General features: G+C 47.1%; 1 protein-coding gene across 1 annotated transcript in view; it reads right to left on the bottom strand.

Annotated features, from left to right (window-relative positions):
• LOC138521762 (E3 ubiquitin-protein ligase TRIM39-like) overlaps positions 1 to 15270 on the bottom strand; it is a 1417788-nt gene that overhangs the window by 562146 nt on the left and 840372 nt on the right. Inside the window, exon 4 of the mRNA XM_069634827.1 lies at positions 11187 to 11417. Coding sequence (XP_069490928.1) covers positions 11187 to 11417 — 231 coding nt within the window. The remainder of the gene's footprint in view (positions 1 to 11186; positions 11418 to 15270) is intronic.

Genomic DNA, 15270 nt, shown 5'->3' with positions numbered 1-15270 from the left:
GGCATACTGTGATGACCCCCTTAAAACAGCCCTTACAGCCTGCAGATAGTATCCCTTAATATTCTGTAACCAACAGACTGAGACAAGGAAGAGGGGCTGAGTAATGCTGAATACTCAGCAGACACGGAAGGAGCAATCTAGAGCTTGGAAGAAGCAGATTGGCTCCAAGCAACTCCCTTCCTTGAAGCAGCAGTTTAAAGATGGATCAGCTGAATGTAAGGTTGAGATGCAACTGACTAGTTACTGCCGGGGAAGTCAAGCTGAGAAGCCCACATGCGAGTGGGGAGACGGCGAGAGAGGAAGGACTGCAGGAGCTGGTTCGCCGTGCTGGGATTGCAGCAGGAAGAGAAGAGGACCGTTCCTGGAGACCACAGGAATCGATAAGCAGTACCTATGCTGCCCGAATATGGAGAAGGGCTCAGGAGTGAAGCGGGAGCCGTGAAGGACGTGGAAGCCGCAGGCAAAGCTGGTAAACCCGTGAAGTGGAGGCGGGACACTTCTGTGTGTTTGCCGCAAGAGGTCTGAAGAAGGCCAGAGAAAGCCGGTGAGCCGTGGGAAGGGAAGCTGGGACACCGGGGCGCTTCGGCAGCTCCACCAAGTACTGATAAGTGCCAGTTACATGATTCGGGTGACCCCAAGCAAGGAGGTTGGGTCACTGGAACATTTAATCTAGAAAGTGCACGAACATGGGTATGAGATCTGATACTTTGATAAAAGTGAAACAGAATATTGAAACTGTGAGAATACAACAAATACAAGAATACAGAGAGAACCTGCCTGGGGTGTATACCAGGTGTTTGGCCATTTGACAAAGGAAGTAAATGAAAGTGGGTTTGCGAACCGGTGTTTCGATTAAAACAATACAGAATATTGGAACTGTGTGAATACAAGAAAGATAGGAATAAAAAGAGAACCTAGCAGGAGAGTAAACCAGGTGTCTTGCAACCACGCAACCATCACGAGCAGGCATACAACGTGCCCATATCCGTACTCGGTGCCAAACTGAAGAGACATTTGCTCTGTTAAAGGTGAGGTTCCGCTGCCTGAGCAGATCGGGGGGAGCACTAATGTACAGCCCTGTAAAGGTGGGAAAGATAGTTCTTGCCTGTGCCATGTTGCAGAACATGTGTATCAGGCACAATGTCCTACTGCCTCCGACATGGACATGCACCCGCCAGAGGCAGAGGAGGATATGAGTGATGAGGAGCTGCCAATTGTACAGCGCCATGTAGCACGAGAGGAACTTATTCACCACTACTTCTGATCACCTGACACACACATGCAGCACTGGCCAGCTAGAGCACTGGGCACTGCACATTAATAAAATCACTCACTTACACTGAATAATCAATGTCCAGTCATGTTTTGTGTGTAACACCAACTGTAATTTGTGATATGGAGATACATACAATGTGTAACAAATTAACTGGCAATACTACCCCCCCTCCCCCTCTACCCAACTATCCTTCCCTACTGCCCCTCCCCAACTATCCCTGCCCACCTGCCCTCCCCAACTATCCCTCCCCGCTTCCCCTCCCCAACTATCCCTCCCCACTGCCCTCCCCAACCCCAACTGACTCTAGGAAACGCCTGTCATGTTTGGCTATGATCATTTACACAAGTCACAGACAGGGCACATATGTGTCCATGGCCTATTTCCGTCCTCTTTTTGGGTCAGGCGTGCAGCTGCATGCCAAGCTGGACAGCCGCATCGAACGCCACCTTGGGCTGCTCTGCACCGAACTAGCAGTTGTTGTGCTTGTTGATGTTGTGGGGGGAGGGGGAGTGCCATAGCCCGTCGGTCCAGGAAAGTCTGGAATAGCATGGCCATTGTCTCTGCTATAGACAACATAACACTGTTCCCCTCCTGTACCCTCCTTGACATCTGTACAATGGCATGTATACAGCGACCAAGTGCACATGCATTATGGCATCCACTGGCCTCGACGCTCTCGCGCATGAGCTGAGGCTCCTGAAGTTGCTGCTGCTCCAGGGCACCAGTGCATCCTCGTGTTGTTCCATTCTGCACAGTCGTCCATCCATTTCCCTCACCCTGGGGAAGGGTGGCCGTTGTGGGCTAATTGTGCCCATGGGGCTGAATAGCATGGGCACATCTATACTGTTGTCGTTGGTATCTCCCGTTTCCACAGCCCCGTCGTCAGCTGGGTCCTCTACAATGTACACATGTGCACAGCCTTGTGGCTGCGGTGGTGGTGTCACTGCTGCCTCTGGGGCTGCCAGGGTGGGTGCAGTTTGTGGGACCTAAGGTGGCTGGGCTTGTTGCACCACTGGGGCATGAGGTTGCTCGATGGATGCAGGTGGGGTCACAGCTGCAGTTGCGCCTGTTGAGGCTGTGGAGTCCTGGTTTGAGGTGGTGGTGTTCCGTTGTGTTTCTCAGCGTCGACAGCTTGTGCCACTTGAGGTGCTTGGATGGGCATCCTCATTGCCAGATGATGTGCCTGAGGGAGTCAGAAAGGCAGGTCATCAGTGATGAGTGTGGATTGATGAGGCAGAGATTCATGCTTTGGGTTTCTTTATGACAGTGCTGTGTGAGGGACATGGCAGGGGATATGGCATGGTGCACACATGCTTGTGTCATGCATACTGTGCGGGTGGATTTGTGATGTACGTTCATGGTGGGTGGTGTGCCAGAGATACTATCGTGTTGTACTGGCAATTGCTGGGTAGGGTGTCAGGGGTGTGGCACACACATTGTGTGATGTCGTGTTGGGGAGGGCTGTGGCATTGGGGTCGCCATGTGCCTGTTGCCTGTAGCACTTACAGGGATAGGTGGCGATTTGTGCTCATGGGTCGGGCTGGCTGGGTCGAGGCAGTCACATGTTTCCTTGGTGTCTGACGCTGGTCATTTGTGGGTGGTGAAGGTGTGTGGCACAGATGTGACTTTGTGCCAGGGCTAGCACGGCGGAAACACACCAATTCTGCTGTGGCAGGTGGATGTGTGTCTGAGTGGCAGCAAGAGAATGTTTTGTTGGCGATACAGGGTGCCTGTTCTATGTTTTATGTGTATTTGTGGTACGAGTGAGGTTTGGGGGAAGGTGTAAGTCGTTGTGTGCACACAGGTTGAAGGTCTCTCGGGTGGAGGTGTCCGGCAGGGCTGTATTGATGTTGTGCACGGCGCACTTGACATATTCTGCTGCTGTAGTGGGTGCACCGTGCACAGGGAGATTGATGTGACATTGGGGTTGCATGTACTCACCAGCCTCCTCATGTCATGGCCCCGGCCACCGCAGCACCGACCCCTTCTATTGACTCGAGGTGCAGCACACTGCTGCACGTCTCCTCCCAGGGCAGCAGGTGGATTGGGGATGCGCTCCCACCACCTGTGGCCATACCCTGCCTGCGCTGAGCTGACAGGAGGTTGCGTACCCTGAAGCACAGGTCATCCCACCTCTTGTGGCAGTCACGCAGAGTGTGGGGGGTTGTGCCAACTGCTGTGACTTTTTGGGTAACCTCCTCCCAGATGGTCTTCTTACGCAGCTGGGTCTGCCTGCGCTGGTCAGTCGCAAAAAGTTAATCAGCATGTTGGACGATGGTGTCCGCCAACATGTTGAGCTCTGCCTTGCTGAAGCGTGGCTTGCGCCTCCTCGCACAGACTCTTGATGTTATGTTGATGTTTGTCTTTCTGTGCTCAGGGTTCTTGTTTGTAGCCTGTGCTGTCAGGATTGCAATGGATTGTGTTTTCAGTCACGGTAATTGCGGCAGCTTTGTTACCAGTGGCTCTGGGAGCGTGTTGCCGGAATCGGAGTCACTGGCACCGAAGACACCGCTGTTGGCATTTTGGGGGGGTTTGTTGGTATTACCGGCATGCCTGTGCCACCGTGTCCGGCATGCCGGGATGCACGTGCACGCCAACACGGAATCAACTGGAGTTTCAGGCATCACGGATTGACGGACACTGTGGCACCGGCATGCCAGTATATGGGATTTCTTACAGGCAACCTTGTAATGAGGTCTCCTGTCCCTAAAAGGGGAGTCTCTCCCTGTGAGGTCCTGCTGACCCCCTCCCCTAGGGGGAATGATGCATAGCAGACTCGCCGCTCTAGCCTCACAGGGAAGGGATCCTCTCTAGGCAGATGTGACAAAATCCGGTGAATCGTCACAGTGACATAAAAGTCCTTCCTTTGTAATTAACGCAAACTGATGGTGTACTTCACCTATGAAGTAAAAAGGTGCCACAAAGTACTAAAACCACTAAAGTAAACACACCTGTCACAACTAATCCTTTAACTTTTATTAAAGGTTTCCTGAATCAAATGTTCCTTGAAAGTGAGTTGTCAAAATAGTTGGAGGATGATCCCAGAGCGGATCTGGCAGAAGCTGGAAGGCTTATTTTGGAGGAAAATTCTAACGCTCCCAAACTCCACTCCGATGGCATCTATTCGTAGAGAAATCAATGTCATCTCCCTAAAAGGAAGAGTCAAGTTAAACATCTTAATGTTGAATCGGAAAATCAGACTGTCCCCTGAGAAGATTTTTAAGGTTATAAAGGAAGAACTTAAAACAGGAGAGAACAACACTCTAGCCTCTTGGGAGCAAAGAAACATGGAAACCCTCGAGGAAATTGGAAGCTCATGGGAAGAATTGGAAAACAACCCCACTAAAACAGTAAAAAAATTCAAACAAATGGACTGGATCAAAACGCTGGAAGAGGCCGCTAAATATAAACTGGCTGCGGACCTTCCAGTCAATTACCAAAAACAAAATGAACCCATGAGCTACTTACTACAAGGACCGAGTAAGCAAATTAGAAACACATTTCTAAGGGCCAGGCTGAATCTCCTACACACGAAAGAAATCCTATTCATCAGAGGCTCTGCTGCTAACAACCTCTGTAGATTCTGCAATAAACCCGAAACAATTGAAACCTTGAGGCATCTCCTGCTGTCATGCCCGGAACTAGCGGCTAAAAGAATGACACATATGGGCCACTTATCGAAAAACAGCAGATGCGGGGAGGAAGAATATTGGTGGAATATCCTGATGTCAGGTGGAAACGTAAAATCAGTAATCGCAGTTGGACAGTTCTTTCAGAATATAAACCTGAAAAAAGAAGATCCTATCTGACAGTAATCGGGAAAGCACATTTTTAACTGTCTAAGCATAGAAGCGCAATGAAACAGAACAGAATTCTTCGGGATCAGAAACGCTTCGTGTTGCACCATTTTGTAAAAACTGTGAAAACAGTTGAACAAAAAAAAAAAAAAAAATAGTTAAAACAAATGGTCCAATGAAGAATACAGACTTAAAGTCCTTCCCTTGGGTGAAAAGTATTGAGGGTAGAATATCTAACTTAATGTCCTTCCCTAAATAACAAACGTGCAAAGATTCTCAGGTAGGCAAACACCAGGGCAGCTTATACAAATCAATCAAACTGGGACCTGTAGTTGCCTTCTAGGTGTAGGACCTCTTAGGTGAGGGGTCAGCTTGGTCCTGTGCTTTGGTTCTCTCTCTCTCTCTCTCTCTTTCTCTCTCTCTCTCTCTCTCTCTCTGTACTCCAGATGATTCATCCCTCTCTCTCGGCGTGATTCCCCTTTCCTTCAGGAGTCTCTCTTCATTACCTTCCTTCTCTCTTTCTTCTTTGCCCCTCACGTCCTCAGGGGATCTGGATTGGCACCCCTCTCCTCTTCAGGGGATTTTTGCCCCTCTTCCTCTCCGGTGTCCTGCTTCTGTCCTGGTCTCTCTTTAAAAGGGTTTTAGCAAGGTTTTACCTTAGCCTCTTCCCAGGCTTCTCAGGCGGGTCCGCTCTTTCAAATTTCCGGCTGTAGGGGTTCTCTCCTTCTTCCCCTTGGATTATCAGATTCCTCAGCCTCTTCTCAAGCAGATCAGACCTTCTAACCTTTTGGCTAAGTTGGGCTGCAGGGGTACTCTCCTTCCCTGTGGGTCAATCAGCTTCCCTAACCTCTTCTTAGACTCCTCAAGTAGTTCAGCTCTTCCATCCTTTTGGCTTAGGTGGGCTGCAGGGGTACTATCTTTCTTCCTCCTGGGTCAATCAATTTCCTCCAGGCAGCTTCCAGGCAGGCAGGCAGTACTCCAGTGTACTCCAGGCTCCTTCCCCCAGCCAGCAACTCCTCCTTTGGGATGCAGCTCCTCTTTCTGCCGCAATGAGAGAAGCACAGGGAGCCTGTCCCCGACTGAGACAAGTTCAGAATGAGCTGGCTCTGCTTTTATAACCAGACTCCTCTTCATCCTGTTAGCTGCTGATTGGTGGGAAGCCCTGCTTACAGGATTGGCTGGCAGGGTGTTTCCACTCTGGTCCTTCTGTATTTAGACTCTTTTTCTGTTGGCCAGTTGGGCTTCTATTACTTCAATTGTAGATTCACTGCATTTGCTTTTTGTATTCTTGTTTATACTGAGATCCTTGTAAATATTATTTGTCCAATCCTTAGGGCTCAGGCTTTTGTTTTATTAATGTAAGTACCTCTTACATTTCCCCAGGTTCCTCTATGGGGATTTGAACCCGAGTCCTCCCATAGGCTCTTCCTGGCGCTATTGGAGGAAAAGACTACAGCCTTTCCTCTTAGGTCCTGTAGTGTCGCTCCGTCATCTTCTTTCATCAACTTCCATCCCTCAGAGCGGAGCACGCTGTCATCCCGGCGTTCCAGCACAGGCACACCAAGGCGTGGATGCCCATCAGTTCCTCCATGCATCGCGAGCTGCGCCACTGCTGCCGTTATCCTGATCTAGTGGGTAGCATCACTACCGCTGCCAGGCAGGCCTGGGTAGGGCTCTTTTGTGGATTGCGGTATCATGATTCACAACACCCTTCAAATCTTACTCCCTCTATAAGAAGGAAAAACATATAAGTCGCAGATGTCAATAGTAATATAAATTTGAAACTCCAGCCTCTTGGCAGTGTGGAGAGGCAAACAGTAAGGTGAAGGGGCAGTGTCATGGGTTGCAGGAATAAAGGGCCAGTAACACAACACAAGGTAGAAGGAAGTTGGTGCAAGGGACTAGTAACAATACACAAGATAGGAGGTTGTTTTTTCAAGGTTAGATGTTAAAGGGAGAGGGAGCTGGGGATGGTGATTGTCTCTTGTTTTCCTTAACCATACCTGAACAGGACTCCCAAGCCAAGATGGCAGAACCTCAAGAAGAAAGCTGATTGGCTAGGAGGGCAGGAACAATCACCCTTGAATGTTCAGAATAATCTCCAACTGCCTTTCATCAGAAACTTTCCAAAGTCAGGTTGTGTGTATTTAAGCTCCCCTATGTTAGGCCCACAAGATCAAGAAACCTGTAGAAGACTGAAGCAGCAGAAGAAAGAAGTTATAGAGTACTTTAACTTGAACCTCTCAGGTGGGAGCACAGCTTTTTGGGAGAAGCTGTGTGGGTGAATTAAAGTAAAAGTGAACTGTAAATACATAGACTTGCTAGCAGCAAATTTGTACATGCAAACAACCTTTAATATGAACAATAAACAAGCAAGCGTGTCATAGCATGCCACATACCGAGCGTGAGTTTGCTTTTCTCTCAGTGAAGCTGTAAACTCGAGCGCTACAGCTCATACATGCAGGGCAACTGGCTTGGTATTTTGGTATGTATAAGCAGAGTGATTCACACAATCTGGAAAAGGAGCGCAGGGTTCCAGGGGAAAGCAAATCTATTCCCAGCCTTACTGAAAAGGAAAAAAAGAGCTGCAGTCTTCGCACATGATGTAGATTTAAGGCCTTGGCGCGTTCATGCGTCTGCATGGTCTTCAGAGTAGGAATGTGACTGTTGCCAAAAACAGAACAAAATGTCCCCATCGCACATGCTCGCATCTGTACGAAGGACAGTGAGGAAGGTGCAGTATCTTCCTAGTGTCAGTATATGAGACAGACATTATAGTGACAAAACTAAATCTAGTTTTCGGAGAAAAGCAGGAAGCAGCAGAGTTTGTGAAGAAGAAACACAGCTACCTGAGGCTTAGTTAGTTAAGGATTCTTAAGGTTAGGAGTCTTATAGAAGCCTTTGTAAAATGTTATCAAGATATAAGAAGTTAAGTGCAAAGTGAATGGAAGAAAACCATCTCCTCCTTATCAATTCACCTTCTGGCTTTTTGAGGTGTCACAGATAAGGGAGGGAACGGAAGGAATATTACATAAGTTGAGTGTATTTTTGGCAAGATAATGATTGAATTCGTTACTTGTTGTCCTACTGCAGATCGCTGAGACCAGAATCAGACAGTGACGCATCTGTTTTTATTCACTACCTCTGTCCCTTCCCTGGAGTTCTTAACTCAACTGTAAATAAATATTGAGGTTGGATTGGAAGCGCCTGGAAAGGGTCTGTGGGATTAGAGGTATCCGCGGAAGAAGCAAGACCAAACCTGACAGGCAGCAGAAAATAAGAATGAATGAGAAGTGACCTAGGGAAAGGTGGTAGGTAACCGAGCTTTAATATATTCTGTATGTGTTTCTAGATTCCAGCTGAAGTCAACCAAAGCAAATTGTGAAAAACTCTACAACCACAAGAGGAACTTGATTTTTTTTTATTTGATCAAATTTCTCTTTCCCTTCTTGGAGTCCAGTTGGCAACTGTTAAATAAGTTAGTTGCAGTTTGGACTCAAAGAAGGATTAGCAGGACCAATATCTCCCGCGAGATGCCACAAATGGCACCTGATAATGTGGACTTTAGAAACATAAATTTTAGCCATTTTGATTGAGGAGTGTCTTTTCCAGAAGCCAAGCCCAGCCTCATCCTCTGCCATACCCTTTCCCTCTTGTTAAAATGTCATGTGAGATATTCTTTGGCATATTGGGCCCTGTTACCCCATATCAGGAATGGAGCCAATACATGTGTCATGTTGATTAATTGCCCCCCATATGCACTCCACTTATCAAAGTTGTTGTGAAGCACTGGACAGCGAACTCTTTTGTGTGTAAAAAGGCCATGAAAACACCATAACTGATGAGGAAAACAGTCCACAAAGAACAAACTGTCATTTGATTCTGAATGATGTGAACCCCATTTTAGAAAGTCTGTGAAATAATTACTGAAAGACCCTTCAACAGCAGAAGAAGTGTTCATGAACCATATGACATAGATTGGAAAAAAGAACCCACTTCAAATGTAGTGGATGAAAGGAGTTGACTCTCTGTGACCTTAAAGGGACGTGTCATTGTTTATATGTTTATGCTAAAGCTGCCTATCTGCCCTTGGTCCCTTATGTTTTCTCTATTGAAAGCTATCTAGAAATGCAGTTGAAACACACTGCTTTTCTTTAATGGAGTGGAAATTGTTTAAAACAAGGAATTTTAGTCCAACAACACATTTGCCTTATTACTAATGTTATGCAATGTTGTTAAATAAATTTACATTTATGGTGAGTTTTTTCTCCAGTGTTGAAAACTGTACCGGGATGCTGCACAAAGGAGGAGATATTAAGTGTTTATGAATACCAATGAAGATCCCAGGAGGAAAAACAGACTTGTGTTTTTTCTAAGGTGGAGGATATGCACCTGATACAAAAAGCATTTTCGACTTGAAACAAGCTATGACTGGAGCAGATGGATCCCTGGCTTAATAAGTGATTTAGTTCAGCAGCTTACTATGTGACATTTGCAAAGGATTTCTATGCATTGCCTGAGGTGGCCACATTAAAAATTCCTGGGGGTCACACTGCTCGCTTCAATGAGCACGGGTCTTGGTATAGGATTGTGTGTTTCCAAACGGGCACAGGGGAATGTGTGTATTTTCTGTGCATTTCAATGGTAACCTTTTTTCAAATACGGACGCACACTGAAATGTGCAGAAATGCCTCCTTACTTGCGCAAATGGGGATACAAATAGCAGCTGCATGTAAACATCAATGATGCATACCTTCAAATGCATTTTGTGCATAGGGAATATATTTTTGTTAGATTATTCTAAGAATCTGTGGGAAATCTCTGCATTGTTTGTTTTCAATCTCCGTACAGATGCTGGTGAGAACATATAGCCAGGACCAACATTGTCAAGGTGAACTGAAGGTCTGTAAGCAAAAGCTTATTTGTATAAGCTCATTGTTAGCACTATGCTACCTGCAATCACATTCATAACTTTGTTTGGGCTGGGATATAGACGTAAAAATCATAAAAAGATACTAATTACTTAAAATAAAATGTGGTGGCATCAAGTAAACAGATGTTGATACCAAGGAAGAAACCAAACGAAACGGCATTTAATTTGGACACATTTGGTGCACAAGACAACAGCAAAAAGTGTTAGAAGCAAAAATGGAAGGGGAGCATCCTCAATGATGCCAAAGTGAATGCAAAAAAATAAACACAAAATAGGTGCCATAACTGCGGTCTGTTTATTTTATGGCAAGCAGCATACATTTTATTATTACACTGACACAATCATTACGAGGTGCCTGGTCTGGTAAAAATGCCAAAAATATTGCCTGTAAAACCGGCACTGGGATTTTTACCGGACCGGGGAAACCAGAGGTTCCTACCAGCAAAGAAATGCCGGAAACACTGGCACTTGTGCCGGTCATTCTGGCAATCCCCTCCTATGGAGTCATATGGGACTCTATGGAATGGGAACTTACAGCAGTCTCAGCTGCCTGTATCAGGCGGCAGAGACAGTATGGGCAGTTTCCCCAGTATGCCTATGCTGCCAGAATACCGGCAGGATACCCGGAAACTTGTAATGAGCCCCAAATATATGCATTACAAACATTTCAGTATAGTGTTACATGAGACTCCATTTTTCGTAGAAGTATATTCAGCCAAAATATTAAATCACTAGAGGATTCTATGCACTGATGAAGTACACTCCTCCCCCTGTTGTGTCAAGCTGAAAGAAGAGAGTCCCATGCAAGAGCCCGACTCAGTTCTGTGCTCCCTTCTACTGCCAGTCCATCAGAGGGAACAGTAGGAACTACTAGTGCTGAACACCCCTTCATTCAATTTCACCATATCACATGGAGGAGATGCTCCTTTCAGTGCTGTACTCCCTGGCATTAAAACAAGGGTGGATCTGAAAGAAATTTGTAAAGCTCTGCCAAGTGCTACTTGCTTCCCTTATACTATCCACACAAAGGAAGAGTTGGAGACGGGGGAACGCAAGCACCATTTAGCCATTGGAGGCCTGGGTACACACATACATGGAGAGCAGCTCGGCTTACTGTTGGAGGCTGCTGTATGTTCAACACATGGGTTTGGAAAAATCAAAGCTGACAGCCCACACTCACCACCAGGAGGTGTGCCCCCTTCTGCAAGGTCTTTCTCTCGATTTCACAGAGCAGCTGGTCCATTGTGGCAGTCTGGTCATTCAATTTGTTCAAATTCTCTGCCACTTTCTGCATCACCATCTCCTCCTCCCGGTCAATCCGCGACAGGAACATCTGGCGGTCAATTTCCAGGAACGTCTGCTTCTGGGCAAACTCAGACTCCACCCTGTGCCGCTCCAGCTTGATTTTCTTCTGTAGGGGAAGCAAAGAAATAGTTTATTTGAATGCTAAAATGAAACAGAAACAAGATGTTGTGTGTTGTGTAAGCAGAGTGAAGAGATATGCCTTGCCATATGCTAATCTGATTGAAGGGCATGTGTTACATACAAATATAGAATTCTCAGCGCATTCTCTGCCGAATCTCACAATGCAGGCAACATTATGCCAAGCCTTAGCCTCATATGTTAAGTATAGATGAAAATCTGTTTCCATCTCATCCTATTTTATTCACCAACTGTTTTTTTACCCTCACTTCTGCTGAACAGCTATTTGTGACAAAGTCACAGTGCACAAATTGCATACAGTCCCGGTCCGCCTGAGAGAGGGACTAACAGGACCAGCTCCGAACTATTCTCAAACCCACTAAGAGAGAAATTAGCTGGGAACTACAAGGTCCCAAAAAAGCAGGGACTGCATCTCCGACGAAGTATCAGGTTTAGAACAGGGCCTGGAAGTGGTGGATCTGTACTGGCAGGTAATACCACCTGAATAGCAATTTCAAAGCACACTCATTATTTGTCACACATTTTGATGAGGCATGGGCTCTAGCCCATATCTCCAACCAGGATACATCATCTAGCTGCAAGCCTAAATCTGACTCCCAGCGGGAAATATATTCTAGCTGACGTGGGGACAGGAGGTCCTCTCGCAACAGTCAGTATAGTTTTGAGATCCCTCCCTTATGTGTGTCTTCCCCCATTTTAAGTTCAAGTGGGCTCAGGGGTCGTGTGGCTTTCTCTCTTATTTCAGGGTGCATAATCCAGTGGCAGATCTGGGCGTATGAGAATCTGTCCCTTTCCGTGAGTTTAAATTTTTTTTTACACTCCTCAAAAGTGCATGGGTGGCCCTCTGAAAATAACTGACCCAGCGTGAGAAGCCCTCTTTCTTTCCAGCTCCTGAACGCTCCTGGTGAGTAAAGTTGGGGTTACCAAAAACAGGGGAGAGTGACCGCATTCCCCTAGTGATCTTCTTCCTCCGCAGGACCCCATCCCATACCTTCAGAGTAAGTTGCGTCGAAGAGAGGAGGCTAGACCATTGCTTATGTGCTTGATGCAGAATAAAGGGCAAGAAGCGCAGGGGCAAGGGGCTTTGCACTTGCTCTGTCTCCATCCACCTTGGTGTTGGCGGCTCAGCCGAGCACTTGGGCAAATTAGTTAGTTGGGCTGCTGCGGCATATTTCAGTATGTCAGGAACCACTAAACCTCCCAGTCCGGAGCCTCACATCATAACCCTCTTCAGGATCCTGGATGATTTCCCCCACCAAATAAAGCCCAACAGTTTACATTGTCGCTTTTCTAATAAAGGTTTTGGACCTCCACTGGGAGGGATGAACAACAATATAACATGTAGGGTAGCAGGTTCATCATGGCAGCAGTGATTCGACCAACATTTCCAGATCCTATTCTAGAGTCTTAACCAGGGGAGGGAAGTTGGCCCCATAAAGATCCTTTGGAGCAGCCGTTAAGTGAAGCCCTAGATAGGCTATAGCAGTTGGGTTCCAGCTGATCGGACAGATGGCCTGAATGGCCCTCAAACCTTGTCTAGTGAGGCCCAGCCCCAGTGCCACTGATTCCCCAATATTAATGTCAAACCCTGCTACTTGACCAAACGCTCAGAGTTCCTGTAACGCCACCTGTAAGGAGGGGATGTTGTTGGTAATGGATAAGAGCATATGATCTGCATATAGTGAGATATTATGAGCCGACTCCTGCACCATCAGGCCCTGTATTGGCTCATTCCCCTGGATGTGTTGTGCCATTGACTCCATAATGAGTGCGAATAAGAGGGTTGAGAGTGGGCATCCTTGACGTATCCTACATGTGAGAGGAACTGGGGGTGAGCGCTCCTGATTCACAGGGAGAGAGGTACTCGGGCGCAGTAGTTGACGGCTATCGCTCTCCTGAACTGGGGACCAAAAGCGAATGCCTCCAGCCTCAGGTGCATAAAGGACCAATCCACCCTCTCAAATGCTTTTGTAAATTCTAGGGCAAGAAGAGACAGTTTTTCGTTGTTCTGAGAGGCCAATTCTATCAGATTGAAAGCCCTCCTGATGTTATGCCACGTTTTATTACCTAATATAAAGCCTGTTTGGTCAGGGTTAAACAGTCACGGGAGCAGAGGGGCTAAGCGATTCGCTATCACCTTAAAGTAGATGTTAGCATCGATATTCAAGAGAGCGAATGGCCTATACGAGGCACAATCTTCCGGATCCTTCACAGGCTTTAGAGCTAAGATTGTGGTGGAGATTTGCATTGAGGGGGTAACACTTCCCGTTTCTCAGAACATATTAAACAGGGATGTTTGGGGCACCAGGAGCTGGGGTCTAAAGACCTTTTGAAATCTAGACGATAGACTATCCGGTCCCGGGGCACAGGTTTTTAGTGTTTTGATAACAGCCTTCACTTTTTCCTGTTGAATTGGGGCTTCCAACGCTTCCTTGTCTTCCTGCGCCATTTGGGGTAGGGAAGCCTCTGTGATGTATTGTCTCTGTGCCTCAATTGATCTGTCTCATCTGGTCATATTCTCCAGTAAGTACGCTTGTGCTAGCTGTGTTTTCTTCTTTTCTCCGTAGTGGATGACTCCCTCGCAGTCTCGGAGGCCTATGATATAATTCTGCTCCCTGGTTTTCACCAGTTTCGCTTTCAGGAGGTGATTTGCATTGGTACTTTTGGCATATTAAGTCTGTTTTACTTGTAAATGGTCTGCGCCATTTCCTCCGCATACAGTGTCTCCAGTTTGTTATGGGCCACTCATAGGGCCGCATGGACCCTCGGGGACCGTCCCTTCTTGTGTACATCCTCCATAGCCTGTATCTCTTGTTCTAAGTGGGTTCTCGTCTGTTCCTTCCTCCTGTGGTATGCTGCCGTGTGTGCTATCAGGACCCCTCTGATAACTGCCTTCATGGCGTCCCACGTTGTGGCCGGGGAGGTTACTTCTGTGGGTTTATCTTGAAAATAGTTCTAAATTGCTTTCGCCACCTTATCTGTTAATGCAACATCATCCAAGATTGGATCATAGAGGTGCCATTGTGGTCGGGAGACCGGAGAGGGGATCCAGGATCTAATCTGTACTACTACCAGAGCATGATCTGTGAGCACTTTTGGGGCAATGGCTATCTTATTCGTGAAGGATAGGAGTTGGGGCGAAACCAGGAGCGGATGATTGCGTGAAGATTTGCGGTGGACATGTGAGAAGAAAGTATAGTCTCTTTCGCCTCGATTAAGCACCCTCCAAGCGTCCACCACACCCATGGCTCTGAACATGGGGAGAATCCCCAGCGCAAATTTGTAGTCCTTGGGGGAAGGCGCATGAGTTTTATCTTTGTCTTTGTCAGGGACCCCATTAAAGTCCCCTCCGATGATGAGCTTGCCTTCCAGGAATGGGAGGACAGATTCTAGGTCAGACAGAAAGCGCTCCTGCCCTTCATTCGGAGCATAGATCGAGGCCAATGAACGCAGCTGTCCCAGGAGCCTTCCCTTTACTGCTATGAAGCGCCCCCCCGGGTCTATGATGGAGTCCAGTTCCTCAAATGGGATGCCCTTGGCCACCAAGACTGCTGTCCCTCCCTTTTTGGAGTTGTCCGATGCCAGGAACTGCTTTGGGAAATCCCTGTTTCGGAGACGGGAGTAGTCTTCCGGAAGTAGTTGAGTCTCCTGCAGGAATATCACCATTCCATCTAGGTCTTTCAGCCGCTTCAATATGGATTTTCTCTTCACAGGCGAATTGAGGCCCTTAACATTCAATGTGACAAAGTTCATGTACTGAATAGAAGATTCTAGGTTGACTACTGGTGTAGTTGTGGGGGCAGTCAACTGGTCAGTAGTTG

The sequence above is a fragment of the Ambystoma mexicanum genome, chromosome 13 (genome assembly GCF_040938575.1).
Source record: "Ambystoma mexicanum isolate Mex_15411 chromosome 13, UKY_AmexF1_1, whole genome shotgun sequence".
In the NCBI taxonomy this organism is placed as follows: Eukaryota; Metazoa; Chordata; class Amphibia; order Caudata; family Ambystomatidae; genus Ambystoma; species Ambystoma mexicanum.
This window is presented reverse-complemented; position numbering and strand designations above follow the sequence as displayed.